Source organism: Erpetoichthys calabaricus, chromosome 15 (assembly GCF_900747795.2).
Source record: "Erpetoichthys calabaricus chromosome 15, fErpCal1.3, whole genome shotgun sequence".
Classification (NCBI taxonomy): Eukaryota; Metazoa; Chordata; class Cladistia; order Polypteriformes; family Polypteridae; genus Erpetoichthys; species Erpetoichthys calabaricus.
The window spans coordinates 1,255,001-1,274,648 of record NC_041408.2 but is presented as its reverse complement, the minus strand read 5'-3'; the positions used below and the strand labels follow the sequence as shown (position 1 = coordinate 1,274,648).

The window sequence follows — 19,648 nt, the reverse complement described above, 5'->3', positions numbered from 1 at the left end:
GCCCGACATCAGCGTCTGCACAACGTGGGGTGTTTGTCCAGCGAGAAGAGAACCTTCTAGTAAACAGGAAAACCAGATGGGTGACAAATGAGCTGCCATCACACTGCACAAATGAATTTTCATTTACAGCCTCTGGTTACATCAGTTTAAGAAAACCACGGGGGGGCCGCGTCCAGTAGGGAAAGAGTGGAGTGGGAGGCGACTTACTGCCTCCAGTGGAGGACTTCAAGTACCTCGGGGTCTTGTTCACGAGTGAGGAGAAAAGGGGAAGGTGAGATCGACAGACGCATTGGAGCGGTCAGCACAGTCATCACTCTACTGATCCACAGCAGTGAAGAAGGAGCTGAGCCAGAGGTCGCTACCCTCACCTGTGGTCATGAACTTTGGGTAATGACCAAAAAGACGAGATTGGGGGTAAAAGTGGCAGAAATGTGCTTTCTCTGCAGGGTATCTGAGTGCTGACATCCAGGAGAATCTGAAAGTAGAACCACTGACCCTCCTCATGGTTTGGTTATGGACGTCTCCAGGGCCTGCTGGGTGGATTGTATCTCCTCGATGGCCTGGGAAAGCCTCGGGATCCCACAGCATGACTTGACAAGTGTGGCTGGGGAAAGGGACGTCTGGGCCTCACTGTTGCCCCCTGCAGCCCCCTCTCGGATAAAAGATGGGAAATGAAGGAGTGACTGCCAAACCCCAGCCGTCAGGTCTGTGAAGTAACACCCCAGTGTCTTTGAGGGTCTTGGAATTAACAAGCATTGGAACCTTCAGGTTTGAGGGAACACATGTCATTTAATGCCATCGTAACAAAATGAAAGCTTTAGGCAGCAGTTGGCACAGGATTTGAGGCGATTGTTCCCAGGAGCCTTTAGGGGGGCAAGAGTAGCCCATAAGACCGAAACCCAAGTGCTTCTTCTAAGCAGTGAAGGCTCCAAGGTTATTAAAGGAGAGCCCAGACTGACAGATGGGGGGGGGGTCATCATTTACAGATATACAGTAAAGTCAGGTAGCTGGCTTGACTGTAAAGAAAACGATCAAATGAGAAAAAGATGGCACTGGCAGTGAAAGAGCACATGGCATTGAAGGTCAGCCTCACAAAATAAAAACACTGCAAGGCAACAGCGGTCCGCGCTAGCAATGCAGGCTGGAAGGGAAATTCGCTCTCTGCTTCTCTCGGTCCGCCCACGCGCACGCAGTTACATGCTGCTGGGGTCCGAGCTGGGAGCACATGGAAGAAGAGGGGGGGCTTGCGGTCTTCTCATTTTACAGCAGTGGTTCAGAAAGGACTTGTCCAGTGAGGGTGCCAGGCAGACTTGGCATGAGGCTGAAATGAACTGCATGGCTCTACCCCACGTATTCCAGCGGACAAGTTCTTCTTATCAGCTGCTGTCTCTCCTTGGCACGAGTGACACTCTGGAATCATTCCAGTCAGGGTTCAGAGCTTTCCATAGTACTGAGGATTCTGCTGACTGTGCCAACATGATTTTACTCAGTTTAACTGCTGCCATGCTGTGCTCCTTGGCCGCCTTAAAAATCGGGTTGGCACCCAGAGTATGGCACTGGACTGGCTTGTAATCATCAAACCTTTTCTGCTAAAATTAGAAACCCGTTTTCCTCACCTGCTGTTGTTTCACGGGGGGCACCACAGGGGTCTGTTTTCAGGCCGGTTCTCTTTTCAAACGATATTCTGCCTTTGGGGGTCAAAGCCTTACGAAACTCGACATTTCCTTTCGCTTTTCTGCTGATGATATTCAGCTTTACTTGTCTGTGAAACCTAAAAACAGAAATGGCAACGAGAACTCGAAGAGTACCAGCACCTAGTGTGGGACGTCGGAGATAACGTCTCAAGAACGCGACTTTACTTTTGGGTTCAAACGTCTGCTGTGCCCAATCGCTATGTGATTCAAGAGCCTTGGCGTCTTCTGGCTCACTGATTTGTTCTCCTTCTTGGCTCTGGTGTTTGGTTTGATTCTTTAAAAGTTTGAGCCGAATGTCCCTTTAACATCCCTTAAGGATAAATAAAAGAGAAAACAAAGCGTGTTTTAGATAAGCGAAATTTAGAACGTCGTGAAGCGACTTTTAATGTCACTAGAGACTGACGCAGTTTGGCTACTTTTCATTTTATTCATCCTTTTTATGCTAATCCAGGATCATTACAGCTGACAAAATGTGTCTGAGCCCCGTAATCTCAAACTCAACTTTGAGTAGAAATGTCGAAAGGCAAATGGGCCAACCCTCGTATGACAAGGAGCCGCGTTGTTTGTTTAGGACCACGCTGATCAAAGGCTTCATTAATCCACATGTTGTGACAGCCATGATTAGGACCACCAAACAAACAGGAATTATCGACCCACGGCCTGTAGAAGAAGTCGAGCGTGATGTTCCAGAGGGCAGAATGTGGTGTCTTGCAGGACCGTTAAATTGGTTTACAATAAACGCTGTGCTGCTTCACGGGCCATTTACTGATAAAGACGGATCTGCCCACCAACTTAACCCAAATTAAGTGGAAAATGCGCCTTCCTTCAATTACTAACAGAGCTACGCATCCTGAAATAGAAGAGGCAGCGGGACGCGTTGAAGTGCACTCTTTATACCAGAGTGGTTATAATTACTGACAGGTGTGCTCATGGAATTTTTAGGAAAAGACTCATTGGAAAGATTAAAAGGAACAAATCAACAGATAAAATACACAATCCTTCTGCCAGACGTCAAGGTTCAAGTTAACAAAGTCAGCCAAACAAATATCGATTCTCTTCAGATGCCGGGAAAGGCCTAGCAGCTCAGCCGAGCCCACCTGCTGTTTGAAACTGAAGCCTTCCTGCCACAAAGAGGCTCACGAGATGACGGATCGTAAAGGAGGACCTCGCTGAAGTCGAGAGCTGGAGGGCCTACAGTAGAATCGCACCCCGACAATCAAATACTAAAACCAGAATGCAAACACAACATGAAGTCGTACAAAGATCACAACGTATTCTCGAATCTCTCAAAAAGCCCACCGAGGGAGGCACTTAGCTATTAACAGTCTTGGATGTGTCACTAATGCTGCGGCGACCGGCGCCTGGAATGGAAGCAAATTACTGGCGCTCCTCTTTTAATTGCAATACCGTGACATTCGAATGCCAGCATATGTCAAAACTCGATCTCCACCCCGCCTTGAAGAGTCTTGATTAAGTTCTGGTACAATAAAAACATCGAGACATTGACAGTCGATCGAAGATGCTGGCACTCTGCGTCGGAACTGGAAGAGGGGAGTCCTGGCCCACTGACGATTTACAGCGCCATGCTGCTCAGCTTCATGAGCTCCGCCACCTAGCAACCAAGTGATGTGCCTTGGCGACTGCCACTAACAAATGTCAGTAGATGGATGGACAGAACTTTATTTGTCCTCGGGGGAAATTTGACTTTTTACTGAAGCTCTTTAAATAAATAAACACATAAATAGGCAGATACTAGAAATAAAAACACACACAGACACACAGCGGTCTGCACACACAAGACAATGACACGAACGCAAGAAAATGAAACAGAAATAAAACTACTGACTTGTCAGTCCCAGTCCCCGTGAGGCGCTATGCAGACGTATCCCTGTTGGTATAACGGACCCCCAGTCGTGTTTCCTGACACGCTTCTGCTGGACGACTCAAAGTGTTTGTATGTCACAGAGAGGACGTGAAGCATTGCTTATGATGGCACTCAGTTTAGTCTTCATTTGTGCCTCCTCCATGGGGTCCAGAGTGGATCCCATAACTGAGCCTGTCCTTTTAATTAGCTTGTCGACTCGGTGGTCCTCTCTTGAAGTGACGTCACCAACTCAGGCCGCCACACCGGCCATCGCAGAGTTGTTAAAGTTGTGTAGGACATCACTTTCCACATTAAAGGAATGCAGTCTGCTCGGCCCTTTCTTCTTCTCTTGTGTTATGAGACCAGTGCAACCTGTCATCAATGTGGACCTCCAAGTTCCTGTGGGAGTGCAGCACCTCCATGTCCACTCCCCGAATAGTGACCAGCACCCACGTAGAAACAAAGTGGTGCCAGAGGAAAACAAAAACAGAATAAAAAACGATACCTGCCTAGATCCAGAGGCTGAATGAAGCAAAACAAATTATGGGCAAATACCCCCTGATGTTCAACACGGTCAGTTTTAACAAGAAACTCATTATTTAGGAATTATTCATTTTAATTTTGCTTTCACTGTAATAACAATTAAACAAAAGTATTTGCACTTTTATAACAAGAAAAAGGGGACTTCACTCCTTCCAATAGACCGCTGACGTTACACTGGCCCCTTCTTAAGGAAACAATCAAGTCTTCAGCGGGGTCATCCAAGGAGATCTGGACTTGTGGAGAGCCCAGCGTGAGGAATGGATTCAGCCTCCTGACCATGAGAGGTTTTATGAACTTCCTCCACCATTCCGGATTGTTGTGTGCACCTGCATTTCTTATACTGCCGTTTTGTGAGCTGTGTGCCTCACATTGGACACTACTTAAGATGGCGTCCAGGGAGCAGACTTAATCCTACTTTTGGGATATTGAAATAAACTCAATAATTTACCTCACAATTCCTTTTTTGGAGGACTCCTTTCTTTTTTGGGACCTTAGATATCGATATATCGAGTACAACTTCAGATTTTGTGTTCATTTTTAGACTCTTTTTAGGCTCTTTTCGTTCTCCAGGCTAATGCTCTGTTTAGACTCATCTTTCTGGTCACATTTTGAACTCGTTATTTCCCAATCACAACTAATGTTTGCAGTTTGCTCGCCCACTCTCCTAATTGGTGTCACGTGTCTTAAGGGTCTTGCGCATGTTTTTAAAACTAACATTATATGAGCAATGCTCCCAAGAACTTTTCTTCATAATCAGGGATTCATGGAAGTCTCTCGTGACCGCAGTACAAATATCAAGGAATTCCAAACAGATTTGATCTTTTTTTGCAATCAATAAACTAAAAACGTAACATTGGCCTGGAAACGCGTGCTTATACAAACCCGCATGCTAACAAGGGGCGCAGATGCAAACACATTTACTGCCAAATTAGAGCATAATAAGCACTTGAGGGAGCCGCGCTTGTCTGTCCTCATTATCGTCTTAGTAAACATTCAAGGGTACTTCACGGTTTTTCAAAAGCCGCAACAATAACATGAAGGAGTGAAACGGATTCAACAACCGCGTCTGGAAAACCCGCAAGAGTCAGCGGAAAACACGGCGGTGGAGTGGAAGATTCCCATTGTCAGGGACTCCTATCTTGAATATCATTTGATTCTTTTGGAGGATTTCATTCCCTGAAGTATCCACTGGGTTCATTTGCTTTTTAAATAAAGTTTTCGTTTTAATTTGTGATTTGGGCCGCGGACAGCAACCTTGTTTATTCCTAGAGTGGGCGTGTCCTTCGAGGTGGTAGTCGGTCAATCACGATCAGATGGGATAAAAGGTTCCCTGTCCAGCCTTGCAGATTTCTAAAAACTTTTAAACCTTTTGGAAATTTTTCTTTGTGTTGCTGCTCTGGTTGTCGAACTCTCTGCACTCTTTCCGATTTCGATTTTGTCTCGCGATTCTTGGCTTTGGTGACTGACGGTTGTTCTGCTGGTTCAGACCCTCGTTTCAATTTGTGACTACGCCCCCGATTTCCAGTCGCCATCTTAAATCCCATACCCAGTGGCACAACACGCCAATTCACTCAGCTGTAATGGTCTGAAAGGCAGTTGGGATTTCCTTTTTAGTAAGGATTGGGAAAAAGTCACAAATCAGAGACGTGCAAAGATGGAAAACCAGGAACCAGGACAAGGAGTGAAACGAGAATCAAAGTCAAGAGTTCAAAAAAACAGAAGAGCATAAAGAAACGAACGCAAGTATTTTTAAAGTCTGAATGAGCGTAAGCCGCCCTAATTCATAAGAAATGTAAGAACTGACTTCATGAGGCAGAAGTACAACACAAACAAGAAGAGTTGTGTCAGACTAGCACTGCGCTCTCCCGTTTATTAAAACACGCTCGGTGGTAAGTCCGTCTCCTTGAACTGCGTCATGCATTTATCAGCCTCTGGTCGCCGGATATCCGTTTTGTCTTTTTTGTCAGACATTTTAGCCCTCACGTTCCTCTTTTATTGTGCATCTTCATCTGACCTTGCAGCCATGTCTTAGGTGACGTGACGCTCAGATATTCGCCACACAGTTTTTTATGTTCTGCTGGCCACTGGACTTTGTTTACAGGACATTCCCGCCCTCTTGTGGACAACAGATGACATTGCGGGGGCCGGATGGACGGACAGCTTAACAGTTTATATATACACCAGTAATGGCGCACTGCATGATAACGTGCAGTGAATACACTTGACTTGAGCATTCCTAGTTTTCCTCCTCTTTCTTTCTCTGCACGTTTATCGTTCGTTTGCTCAGAGGTTGATGCGCTTGTTCCTGAGCAGCTCTTCTTTACTCCACCCTAGCGGCCTGCTGCTTCTCTTCTTTCGTCGGCATCTTTTCACGTTAAAACTGATTAAGTTAGTTTTTGTGTTGCAATTACTTAGTACGTTTCCTTTAATTTTTCACTTAAGCTGGCACTTAAGTCTTCAGTCTGCCTCAAGAATGATCAGCGAAGGTGGTAAGGAATGAGAACGGCGCCTGTACACATGTGCTGCACAGCCGCCCTGCTATATTTTATTATTTTATTTACAATAAAATAAAATAAAATAAAAATAAAAAGAGTAATAAAATCATCACCCTGAAAGCAGATGGTAGACGTCACGTAGTATATGTGTATCAAATTTCAAGTCAATGGGTGAAACGGTTTGCGAGCTGCAGGTGATTTAAAATCCTGGACAGACAAACGAATAGCCACGGTAGCGTATTATAGAAGAAGATACAAAACAGAGATGTTAAAATATTGAAATGTTTAAAGTCTAAATATTCTTCATCATAATTAAAATGTATTTTCTTTAAGACACAATCTGTACACAGTGAATCAAACAGTCATCCCCGGCTCTTGAACGTTTCATCTTTGTTTAACTTATTTTTCCGTTTTGTTCACTAAGGACCTCATTTCAGCCCTCAGATCACATCGTCTCTGATTGTTTTATCTGCTTGTTTCTTTGCCTAATGGCTGCCCCAGTATTCACAGACTTCTGCATGTACAGTAGGTTGCTGTTGGTCCAACTTAATGTCCTGGTCATACGCCGTCTCAGAAAGGTCATCTGTTGTAAAGTGGGGCCTCCCAAAAACAACACCTTATTCTGAGCTGGCTGAGGTGGTGTTGATGAACATTTGCATGTATAATAAAACTGAACCGACTGAACGTGGTGTCATATGGTGTTTCAAAACTTTCATCAGGAAGTGTGGCTGTAATGTGGGGAGCCAAACAATACCTCATGAAATGTTACATACATGCAAACTACTGTTGACACAACTGAAAATCTCGAGTCTACGACTCTCCCTGGGAGTCCTGCCATTGCTTTTGATCATCATACGGTCACACTGTGCTGGGAGATGGCGGTGGAGATGGTGGAGATGGTCCTGGCGGTCTCCTTCAGCACCTAGTTGTGGTGCAGCAGAGGAGAACACACCCCAGGGTGCCTCTCTTAACACACAGGGGGCACACTGGACTCTCTGCCTTGCCTCAGCCGAGGACTGGGGAGGCCATCACAGGCAGAGCCTACCAGGAACTTCATGCAAACTGACTCGGCCTTCCGAGGCTCTGTTTCTGTTTAGTCCACGCTGACACATCCTCACCACCCCGCTCAAGTGCATCTCCTCCACCTCAGCTCACCCCTCCTGCTGGACCTGTTGGTGCTGCTCTCTGCCCTGGCACTTGTCTTAGCATTGCCCAGCCCTGCCCTACCTGCTGCCTCACCTCCTATTGGTGCTTCCCCCTGCTCCGTTGCTTTTGCGGCCTTTCACATCCCCTGAGCCCTCACCTCAAGGAGAACGTCTGTTAAAACCACAGAATCCATCAAAAAGTGTAATCAACCAGACGTTACACTTCAAAACTTTGTCACTGCTTTTAACAGTTTCTATTAGATGGCCTCATCTAGGAAGGAATAATATAAAACACTGAATAAAACTCTGAGATTCTCATCGTCGAGGGCGAAGGGACATACACTTCAAAAGGCTGATTTATGGAGCAAATGATTTCCTTAAATTGAAGTTTCATCCGGCAGATCAGCAGTAAGTTCATTCTCAGGATGACCTTGAGCTCAGTGGCACTAAGTGCCCTCAAAGCAGCTGAGATATTTCACTGTAGAAGCGGGTGGTGATGCACTTGACTCTAAATCAAGAAAGTTAAGATCGAACACTCCCTGCTCATGGCGGTGCACCCACAGCCATGTACGACCTCAAGGGGGCGATCTTGAGCAGACGCCAAAGCTAGAATGGCACCCAGCTGCCCCACAAATCTGTTAAAAGAGATTTATTGATGGAAGGGGAAAACACTTCAGTGGAGACAAGCAAGACACTCGAGGGCCTGACGAAACACACCGCAGGTCTGCACCTTCTCACCGTTGGGATGAATAAAGAGCCAGCGAGAGGAGAGGAAGGATTTAAGGACTGAGAGAGGAGATGAACTGAATTAACAAAGTAAGATCAGAACTGGGAATTCAAACAACGGTCCCTGAATCCCAATACGAAAACCACAAACTGGAAAATAACACAACCAAAACATTCTAGAATTGGAAAATAAACGTGAGAAAAGACTTTTAAGATCTCCACAAGCTCAAAGTGTGATAGATCAAAAATGTGACCCTGTCGCGTGAGTGACGTCACACTCCCAGAATGGCAAAATAAACGTGGCCTGGACGACGGTGAAAAGTCGATTTAAACCATTTCAACAGCTGCCAGTGGACAGGAATGAATGTCCGCCATTTGGAAACATCTTTGGGAATGAGAAAATCGAAATGGAATATAACAAGAATTGTACAATCAGTTAAGAATGAATGCACAAGACTTACCTGCCTACTCTCACCTCTAGTGATGGCGTATCCTCATCCACCTCTTCAATGTTTTATTGAGGGAGGAATTTAGCGCGTTTACAAGGTAAGTACGTTTTTAAAAAAGGCTTTCAGTTTCTGATTTTATTACTTTTGTGGGCACGCTACTGTTAGCTACAAATATTCCTGCTCCACAGCACCATTAATGGGGACACAACATGAAAAGAGATTTATTAAAGAAGAAGGTAAAAAGCACTCACATTTGACACTGGTGAGGAGAGTCTTTGGAACAGAAGAGTCGACGGCAGCTGTGAAAAGAGAGACAACTCAGTTAATAGACGCAGTCGGCTTGGACTAGACGGCTGTTTAAAGACTTAGTAAGGAAATCCTCTTATCTGGTCTCCTAGACGCGAGTTCAAGTTGGTGGTTTGATTGACTAAGGTTACACACACACACCTCGAGAAGTAATCTGTGGGTCACACCCAAGACGATTTGCTCAAAGTCAAATGACACGCGGTATTTTGAACCTGAAGGTGAGTTTGCCACTAGCCTAGAATGCTTCAAAGTGGACATCGAAGTGTGCTCAGGGTGGTTTTTCTCCTGGTTCTCCACTCAGAATTTCACTATCAAGTAAACCACTTGCCCGTCAGTGTTCCTTTCACCCTTTCTACCTTTATAATCTTTTGGAATTCAATCTCGATCACATCATAGTAGCGAAATTGTGCTGTCTGGCAGCCTATTGTTATTCACACAGGCTTGGTGAGTCTCTCAGTGGGCACTGAGGTAGCAATGGAGTAGAATGTTTCATCTCCCAATCTTCGCGGTCCTCTTTAGAATGAGGAACAGCAGTTGACTCCACCGCACCTCACCTCCAGCTCCAAAATAAAACACCATGTGACCAGCAAAAGAGTGTCATTCGATTGGCAGATCCTGAGCAAGAAAGACGACCCTGCAGTTCTTGAGCAATTTGGACAAAATCATCGTTTTTGGAGAGTTTTCCATCTGTCTCCTTGCATGAAGGGCGACATGGTGGCGCAGTGGTAGCACTGCTGCCTCGCAGTAAGGAGATGTGGGTTTGCTTCCCGGGTCCTCCCTGCGTGGAGTTTGCACGTTCTCCCCATGTCTGTGTGGGTTTCCTCCTACAGTCATGCAGGTTAGGTGCATTGGCGTTCCTAAATAGTGTATGCTTGGTGTGTGGGTGTGCGGTGGGCTGGCGCCCTGCCCGGGGATTTGTTCCTGCCTTGTGCCCTGTGTTGGCTGGGATTGGCTCCAGCAGACCCCCGTGACCCTGTAGTTAGGATATAGCGGGTTGGATAATGACTGACTGACTGACTTCTTGTATGAAACACAAATTAAATGGGATCTCCCAGTTGGAACCCCAAAGCTGTTTCTACTTGACTTCTTATTTACACCGTCTAGTACGATTGGTGGCATGTTTGGTGGGCATGAAGCCAGGAATGGCAAGAAGTGGGGTCCCCTGTGATATAACTACCAGGAACTGCCCTCTGCCCTGTAGATCTGGAGGGTCTTTCAAAGTTCCTGGTGGTTCATTGTGCACACATTCAGAAGTCGGTGACTTGATTGTGCTTTTGCTATGCTTGTGCCTTTGGTGTATTTCATTTTTCACCTTCATTTCTGGATGTCTGTATTAGGACTTTGTGTCCATTGGATTGTTTTGGTGTTTTTTGGCAATTCTTTTGCTTCTCGTGCTCCACGGAGCTTCATTGTTATTGAAGAGCATTTTGTGGGAATAAACTTTTTATTTTATAAAGATTTAGCGCTTGCCCTTATTATTTGCCAGAGTTTGATGCAGTGGGCATTTTTTGAAAGTGCTTATTGGGACGCTGGGGCTCCGAGTTCACGACAGGACCTTTCAGAGATCCTCGAAGTCGCTGTGGATTTGTTAAAAAACAATAAAAGAGAAACTTTATTTTTAAGTGGGAATAAAAACCTAATGAAATGTAGCAAGATGTGTATCACTTTGTGAGAAATGCAATTCAATCACAAAAGTAGGTTGTATTTTTTATTTTATGCAATTGACTAAGGTGATGGATTGTTCCTGCCTTACACCCCATGCCTGCTAGGATGGGCTCCAGCTCCCCCATACCCTGCTCAGGGTTAAGTGGGCTTAGACAATGGTATGGTATGGCATTAAGGTGAAAGGTCAGTGTTACGCCACAACTCAGACAATTTCAGGGTGGCTTTGTTTTCTTGAAAATGTCAAACTTGTAGCTTCGAGTCTGCAGGGCATTGATGTTGAATATTTGACTTGGGGACTCGGGTTTACCGTTTTGTCCGACAGCACGTGAACGCAGCATAAGGGTGCTGCTGGTGGCACTCACTTAGGGGTGCCAGGGAATTCTGATGTGAGCTGTCAGCCCTGTCAGTTGAGGACTATGAAGCCACTAGGGGGAGCTCTCACGAGGCAACTCACTACTTCTCTATCATACAGCCCCCCCTACCCAGTGTGCCGCCATTACACGGTGTCACACACGTGCGATTAGGAGGAAGCTGAGTGGACCAAGTGAAGGTACTTACCTGCCAGGCCAGAGGGTGGCAGGGTGCGCTAAGCCTACTTCTGTTGTCTCTGCAGGACAAATATGGGAAAGCCTATCCGATTCAACATCGACAACGTCACTTCCGGTGCCAAGACTGACGTCACCTCCGGTTCCAGTGCCAAGACTGACGTCACTTCCGCCTCCGGTACCAAGACTGGAGCTCCCACACATGCACATCAGTGTCTATTTTCAAACCCTTCTGCAGCCAGAGACAATAGACGGGTGGCTGCCCCAAACTTTTTCTCGTGCGCTGAGACTGATTCTGTCATAATGGGCATTGTTCATTTTAACTGCTGCTCCTTCCAGCTGGGGGCTGTTTCCACTAACTCTCTGATCAGAGATGCCTGCATTGTGTTAATTGACTACCATCATTATGGGCCAATATGATGAAAGCTGGGTTTGTGCGTGAGAGTGTCCAGAGATCGGCTGGCATCCTACCTTTCACGCAGTGCTGCTGGAGTTGGCTCTGGCTTCCCAGACCTGAGAGGTGGAACGCTGATTCTGTGCGTAGGCCCAAGACAACACCTTTAGTTTAGCTTTTCGTTCATTTGCTTCTTATTTTATCAATGGCAACTTGCCTGCTTTTTGTTGATGTTTGATCCATCATTCTGAGCTAAGAAATGGTTTTAGGTAAATAAAAGTAAAGAACTTGTGCTTCTTACTAAAACAAGCTTCCTTTTTATTCTGGAAGTCAAACCATTTTAAGTCAGGCCCAGCAATTCCACACCACTGGCTTTGCTTTTCTCACAAGATGGCCCTTTTGATTTATACCCTCGGCCGTTTGTGGGTCACCACGATGACCTGTGTGACATTTCACAGTAATCAAGGCGCCCAACGGGAAAGCTGCAGGATGTTGGGAGGTAATGAGCGAAGCCTCCATAACTGGGATAAGTGGCACTAATGACTTGACTGTGATACTTAGCGGAAACAAAAAAACTGGCAAACATCAGGGAGCGCGTTACGTCCCACCTGGGCTTAGAAACAGCGGGCAGCGTCTCCAGCCTGCAGCGTGAAACACTTCACTAGGAACGACCTTCTATCAGAACGGCCATCCGCTGACTGTTTCTGCCATCAACGCCACTTGTTGATAATCAAAGTAATGGCCTCCTTATTGCAGGCTGCCCCTGCTTTGCTAAGCTAATCCGTTCCTAAAGATCCGTGCATACGCTGAGTTTCTGAAACGTGAACACATAATTACTATTCATTTTGTAGCATGTCCAGGCCCCCAAAACATGACCTCCATTTTTGCTCAGATAGAAGCAAAACAAACCTGAAAACTGACAGATTTAGTTCAATGATAACAGCAGTCATCGAGACAAGCCCTAATGAGACATTCTCCCTTCATTAAAAACAGTTTGATAAATCCGTTTACCTGAATTGTCGCTTCAAGTTTCACATTCAGAGCAATAACCTTTTGGTCTTTCTTGGGCTTTTCTTGTTCGTTCACAATCTTTTTTAAAGCGGCGCTACAGAAAATAATTCAAGAAAGAATGTAAGCGGCCTGCTTGACTTATCTGGACTGAGCCCTGGGGTCGTGCGTCACCAACATTTAGCTCCGCCCCTAACGTCCAGCCACGCCCCGCTCCTCAGGCTGCAGACGTGCTTGGAACGACGACGTTGATGGTCAGATGTGATCGTTCGAGGTTCATCCCAGGTTTGGTCTTCGTACCTGTGGACAGCCATATGACGACACGTGGCCTCACATGACTTTCTGCGTACCCAGATTTTCGTAAAGGGGTTGTTTGTTGTTCCGAGGATACCCGTTATTGTCGGTAGACTCAGGGTCAGTTATCGTTTTCTACATTTGCTCCTTTCACCTTAGACGTTCCAGAAAATTGCCTGCTGAACTGTCCGAGGAATTTCCCATCTCTCAGTCGTCTCCTGGGCCAGGATTGGTAAGGGTCACAATGTTATGATCTGAAACTTTTCAATTATTTTCTCCTGGTCTGTTCCATGCTGTTTTAATCTGTTTATGGTTTTTAAAGATACTGAATTGATTTCTTGAATTACTTTGTAATTCAAGGTTACTTCCTAAACATATTTTTGCGTCTTGGTGTCAACACAACTTTAGGTAACATTGTGTTTGGTTTCCATTGCTGTTGTTCCCACCCAAAGCCACGGCTCCATGCCACACGATGATATAAAGATCAGCGTCATCAAAGATCCAAGATTCTGGACCAATCAGAACACTTGTGCTATGGCAGTATGTGCACTGGTTTGAAAACTCTCCTAATTTGGGGGATCTGCAGGTTGGTTTATCTTGACTTTTGGTACTAAGCCTTCCTAATATGAATGGCTGCAGTTTTGCAGTCTTGTCCATCTCCTGGCTCTACTTACGATATTTTACCTGCCTAAGTCTCTGTCAGGTAGAACACACACATGTTTGGTGGCCAGTAGTGACAGTCGAACACCAACTTTGATTTATTTACTCGTGTAGACTCTACATTGGCCTTGAGTGAGCCAGTAATGGCCTGCTGTAATGGGATCCCTCAGACCCCATCTGGTACCGCAGCCCTCCTGTTGCTTGTACATTTTGAAGAAAACGTCCCTTGAGAAAGCATTTGTATTTCGTACACATTTTAATAAACTGATGGCTTTACTTGAATGATATTTTAACTTTGGCCACCCTGCCTTTAATCCTGCCGACTACGCTACTGTGATTGGTTTTGCTTAAAAAATCTGAAAATGAAAAGTGACCAGTGATGAGTAAGAACGGATAAATGGGAGTGACGTGTGATATACTGTGTTATGAAGTGAACATGAAAAGAGGAAAATCAACAGCGCACTCCAGCTACTCCCCTGAGATTTTGGGTGCTCCCAGTTATTGGAAGTCACTTTGTTTAATTCTTGTAATGTTTTTCACTTTTGTTTCTCCTTTGTGTACATATTTTGCGCTGATGGTGATTTGGCTTTGGTCGCTTTCTTTTATAACAATAAGATAAATAAATAACAATTACCTTAAAACAAATCCCAAATATAGAAAACCGTCAAGAAACGAATAAGCAAGTTAGAAATGTGACAAACTGGGAGAGGAGTTTGATGGCTTCCTTCCTTTCCTTAATGGCTAAATGAAAGCACTGCTCTGGCTGAGACCCCCTGTGTAGTCCCTCCAGATGGTCACGGATCTCCTCTCAGTCGAGACACCCGGCCTGCCCCGCTCCTCTTAGTCCTCCCAGATTGGTCAGCTCTTACACCGCACCGTATTCCTAATTCTTTGTCCCGTCACTGTTCTACCAGAAGGAGATGGCAGAAACCAAAATCCTCCAAATGCCAGATGCCAGTTCAGCTGGGTCATAGAGTAAGCAAGCCCACCTGCTTTTTCAGCCCCAAACTTTCCTGCTACAAAAAAAAATGGACGCAGATAAAAAAAAATACACGAAAAAGTCACAAGTGGGAGAGCAAAAACAGAACAAAACCCTAAATCAAAGTCCAAAGTCCATTACCAAGGAACACGGAAAGGAAGAAAATGGTCATCTCAGACGGCTAGGAACCGCCTGGTGTGGACCTTTTATCACCTCTCAGACATGACGTCAGAGCTCGCGACCCATTTCATTAGCAATGTTAAAAAAAATGGCAGCACCCATGAAAACTAAGCTGGTGTTGAAGTGAAGCACCGGCATGAAAACATTTTTATAAATAAATTATAAATCAAGAAGCCCTCATCCCCATCGGTTACAGGATGCTTCATAATAAGAATGAGAGAAACACAACGTTGGCATGTCCATCACCGTCCTGTCCCCCAAGCTCCCTGCACTGCACTTCCAGGCCGTGGCTTACCTTTGGCCGACAGAACCTTCTGGTAATGCGCTCTCATGTTGTCCTGAATGAGGTGCTGAGCAGAAAGTGAGCAGGACGACCCGGAGCAAAAGGCTGTAGAAAGAACCAAAATAAGGAGACATGAATTCAAACCCATAAAGCCCCCTCGGTGGGAATTACAAATCCATCCAACCATCACAGCCTCACATTGGGAATTCTGAATTGTTGTCTTTAACATCCCACCACAAAAAATACAAAAACCAGTTGCTAGACGCGGTGAAAGTCAAGGGGCTGCTGATTTGTTACGATTTGAATCAAAGTTCTTATTCACCTCTAAACAGGAACGGAAGCAGAGCTTTGTGTTAAACGGCTAAGATTACCTTCGGCACAGAATTGTGGACAACAAGCTTTGATTAATGCATATTTCATAAGGACATGGCATTAGCTTGTGTGTGTTTGAACCAAAGAATCCTGTGGGCATTAAACATGGAGACACCTCCATGCTTCATAAAAGAGCACAGACGCTCAGGCTGATTTGACGGAGCTCAGAGTCTCTGCAGTGGCATAGAAGAAGGAGGATTAGGAGATGGCCAAGGAGGGCCGGCAGGATCGTTTCCTTAATCATGAAGATACACGATGCATGTGCAGATTTGGTCAAAGGAGGAATAAAAATAAAGACGTGTGAAGCCAGAGAACAAAACCAGAAGCAAAGCCCAAATCCATCCATCCATTATATCCTAACTACAGGGTCACGGGGGTCCACTGGAGCCAATCCCAGCAAACACAGGGGGAAACAAACCCTGGGCAGGGCGCCAGTTCACCGCAGGGCACACACCCCAAGGACAATTTAGAATCGCCAATGCACCAAACCTGCATGTCTTTGGACTGTGGGAGGAAATCCACACATACATGGGGAGAACATGAAAACTCCTCACAGGGAGGACCCGGGAAGCGAACCCAGACAGGTCTCCTTACTGTGAGGCGGCAGCGCTACCCACTGCACCACCATGCCACCCCAAAGCCCAAATGATGAAGCTGAAAACCAAACGAGTAACTGGAACTGAGACTTCCTTTCCATTTGTGAAGATTTTGCTTTTGTTATTTCATTTATCCAAACTCTTGGATGTCAGACAATCCACCAACGTTTATAGCAAATGCTTTGAAATGGAAAAAGCAAGCATGAAGAGTACGGCACGGCCATTGGTCAAGAGTGACACATTGGTGATGACCACAAAACAGAGCTGATTGGGCCATTTAGAAAGGCACACGTGTCCCTCCCTCCATGGAGAAGGTCCCACAAGTTCACACTGCATGTTGGGACAAACGCCAAGCCATGAAGTCCAAGGAGCTCTCCGTGGACCTCTGTGATCAAATTGTGGTGAGGCTCACATCAGGGCAACGACAATTTATTTAAAAGGCTCGCCTTCTGACCCGTAACTCTAATTGGCTGGCACCCCAATCAAGACTGTGCATGGTGCTGCTGGGACAGGCCCTCGACTCCCATAATCCTACACTGCATTCATAGGCATATGCATGTGATGTTCAATTAGACACATCACCATAAAATGAAACTTCTTCTACGTTTTTAATTATCATTTGTGACTTCGGGGTGTCCATTGCAATTCTGCTCTTACCAGACCAGCGACTTCTTTCAGTACATCCGTTGTGAGAGTCGAGTAGTCAGCGTGCGGTAAGCTCATGATTTGCTGCCCACTCGTCATTTAAACGTAGCGTGTGGAGGACATGCAGAATCTCGGCTCAGTGCGGCTCGTAGATGTGCCCAGCGTTAGGATTGTGTGCTTCTGTGGCTCATATGAAAATAAGAACTTGATGGCTGAAAATTGGCACCGTCTCTACCAACCATTCTCACTTTGGAGTAAACTCTAGAGCTTAGAGTCTCAACCTTGACAGGTGAAAATGTTACTCTTCACGTTGTGAAATAAATAAATGAGGAAACAAATAAATGGTGTTGTACACAAGTGCTACGGGGGCACCGTCAAGGCACCGTCAAGGTTTTTGAGAAGGTGCGTGACGTCACTTTCAGTGCCATAGTGGATGCCCCTCCCCTTTTGCTGGGATGACTATTTAAGAACACAAAACCCTGGAAGTCGCCATTCACTTATAAGGTGGCAACTTAAACTCTGTTACTCCAACACCACGGCGGTCTCTACTCTTGTCCCAACTGTATCTGGTGCTCTACCCAGCCATAACTAAATGGGGCTGAGACCCCAGTCTTCACATGGGGTTGCTTCCTTTCTTTTGCAATCCATAAAGAAGTAAGTAACAACAAACACCTGGTTAACCTCCTTAGTGTTAACCCCAAGTGTCTCTCAGGCTCAGAATTTGATGTCAAAATGGTTAAGCCCGAGTGTCTCTGGTGCTAGGCTGCAATGATACGATATCTGAATAACGCTCTGCTGCCATCTAGAGGATAAAATAACATCATGCTGAAAAAAGATGCTATGCATTTTGCCGCTCTATAGTAGCTCATCAATATTCATGAGTGGGGTGGAGCCTACAACTTAAACAAACAGTGGTGTGTAATCGGAAAGCTGTGAAGTCAGTTCTGGAACAAACTGAAACTGAACCATAAGTTGAATGAAGTGACAGTGACGACAATGTGAATTGGTCATTGGACCACCGTGATAAGCCTGGTGAATTCAGTGGCATGAAGCTCCAGAGTGGCATAAAAAGGCAAAATGATTGGAAGAACGAGAAAGACGTCAGCCCTGTTCACACTAGGAGTCCCAAAGCACATCAGTCCCAAATACACTTCTAAAAGTGCCTCCTAGAGGGGGATACCACCATCAAACCCCGGCTAGTAACAGGCCAAACACAGAGTCTTAATAAATTAAAGATTTATTCTTCACAAAACTGCTTTGCAACAAGAATGAAGCTCTGAAGGAGCACACAAAGCAAAAAGGAACTGCCGGTGACACCAAAGGCAATCCAAAGCAAACTCGTCCCAATGCAGACATTCAAAGAATCGTTCAAATACGGAGCAGAAATCCAATAAATCAAAGAAACTCAATAAACTCAAGTAAGCTCACCACTCGTTAGCACATTTGAATTGGGCCGCCAGGGGACTGTGGGAGACCCCCCTGGATTTATAGGCTGGAGGGCTGTACCTGCTGGTGGTTGGCAGGTGACCCCACCACTTGGGGAACCACCCACAAAACACATGGAACATAACAAAGGCACACAGAGAAAGAGAGAATTAAAAGAATGATGTGCGTAATCAATTCAAGAATGGAAAATGAACAAAAAAGACATAAAACTGAAGACACGACGACAATGCAGCTTGAAATGTGAAAGTCACTAAGCCTTGGGCAGTGGTGGGCCACAATGACACAGGGGGAGTGTCACTCACGCAGGTCAGGCATTGACATCGGGCTGCACATTGGTGACGGACTCAAAACACGTCCCACTCAGGACGAGATCTGCCTCAGCACGGCACACGCCTGCCTTCTGTATTTATTTGGACGTTTGGGTTTTGGTGGTGCGCTTCCTGTTACACGTGAAAAGATTTCTTCTTGCTGAAAAAAATGTAACATTTTCGGCTCATTTTTCTGGGGGTAAACAAAACGCTGACGAGGTTAACGACACATCATTTATGCTCGCGTATCCTTGTGCTCTCTTTTAAGTTATTGTTGTAATCCATTTATACATTTTCTCCTGGTGTCTTCTTTCTGAGCCCAAGACAACAAGGCGTGTGATGGGCGTTCTGCTTATCGGCGAGCCATCGAAAGACACTCCTGAACTGAGGAGTGAGCAGGCCAGCTGGCTGGATTGTGTGTCACCTGTCCCTGTGGTATCACATTAAAGAATTCATCGAGCACCGAACACGATACAGAGATGGGCCGCGCCTGGGCTCCTCCGTTCGTCTGTTTCAGAGGCAGGTGAACGCTGTAATGTGAGAACGTAGCAGGAGCTGCAGGAATACGATCTGCTCGCCTTTAGGCTTTACAAAGTGAGAATTAAGGAAAGCTGCAGGTCATTCAATTCACTTGAAATTAGCCATTGAGTCGGCTGTGAGGTGATTTATCTGATAAACATTTGAGAAGAAATGAGGAGAAGAGCAGAAGTCATGAGGTTCTTCAGGTACAACCTGCTGACCCGACCGATTCAGGCTCCTTATCTATGGCCGTGGAGTGAAATTTAATGAAATGTAAAGCCGGTGTCTTCAGCACTCAGGGTGTAGCTTGTACTCACAGGCTGCCCGATTCATGAAAGGAATCGTTTACCACCATTAAATACGTGGTGTGTCTGAAAAGAATACAACTGACAAAGTCAGAGAGGTGAGGGGGTGCCTGCTGATGAATTTCAGCCCACCTGCTATCATCAAGGGACTGGCATGGGTGCCAATCTGCGAGAAACAATAGAGTGGGAAAAAAATGACTGTGGTATGGGAGCACTGACGGGGCATT

At 45.6% G+C, this 19,648-nt stretch overlaps 1 protein-coding gene across 1 annotated transcript in view; it reads right to left on the bottom strand.

The window, feature by feature from the left end:
• Window positions 1–19,648, bottom strand: part of LOC127525987 (spermatogenesis-associated protein 7-like) — a 40,172-nt gene that overhangs the window by 12,830 nt on the left and 7,694 nt on the right. The window contains exons 3-4 of the mRNA XM_051919654.1: window positions 15,243–15,335; window positions 9,168–9,215 (exon numbers count right to left, since the gene is read on the bottom strand). Of these exons, the coding sequence (XP_051775614.1) occupies window positions 9,168–9,215; window positions 15,243–15,335 (141 nt within the window). The remainder of the gene's footprint in view (window positions 1–9,167; window positions 9,216–15,242; window positions 15,336–19,648) is intronic.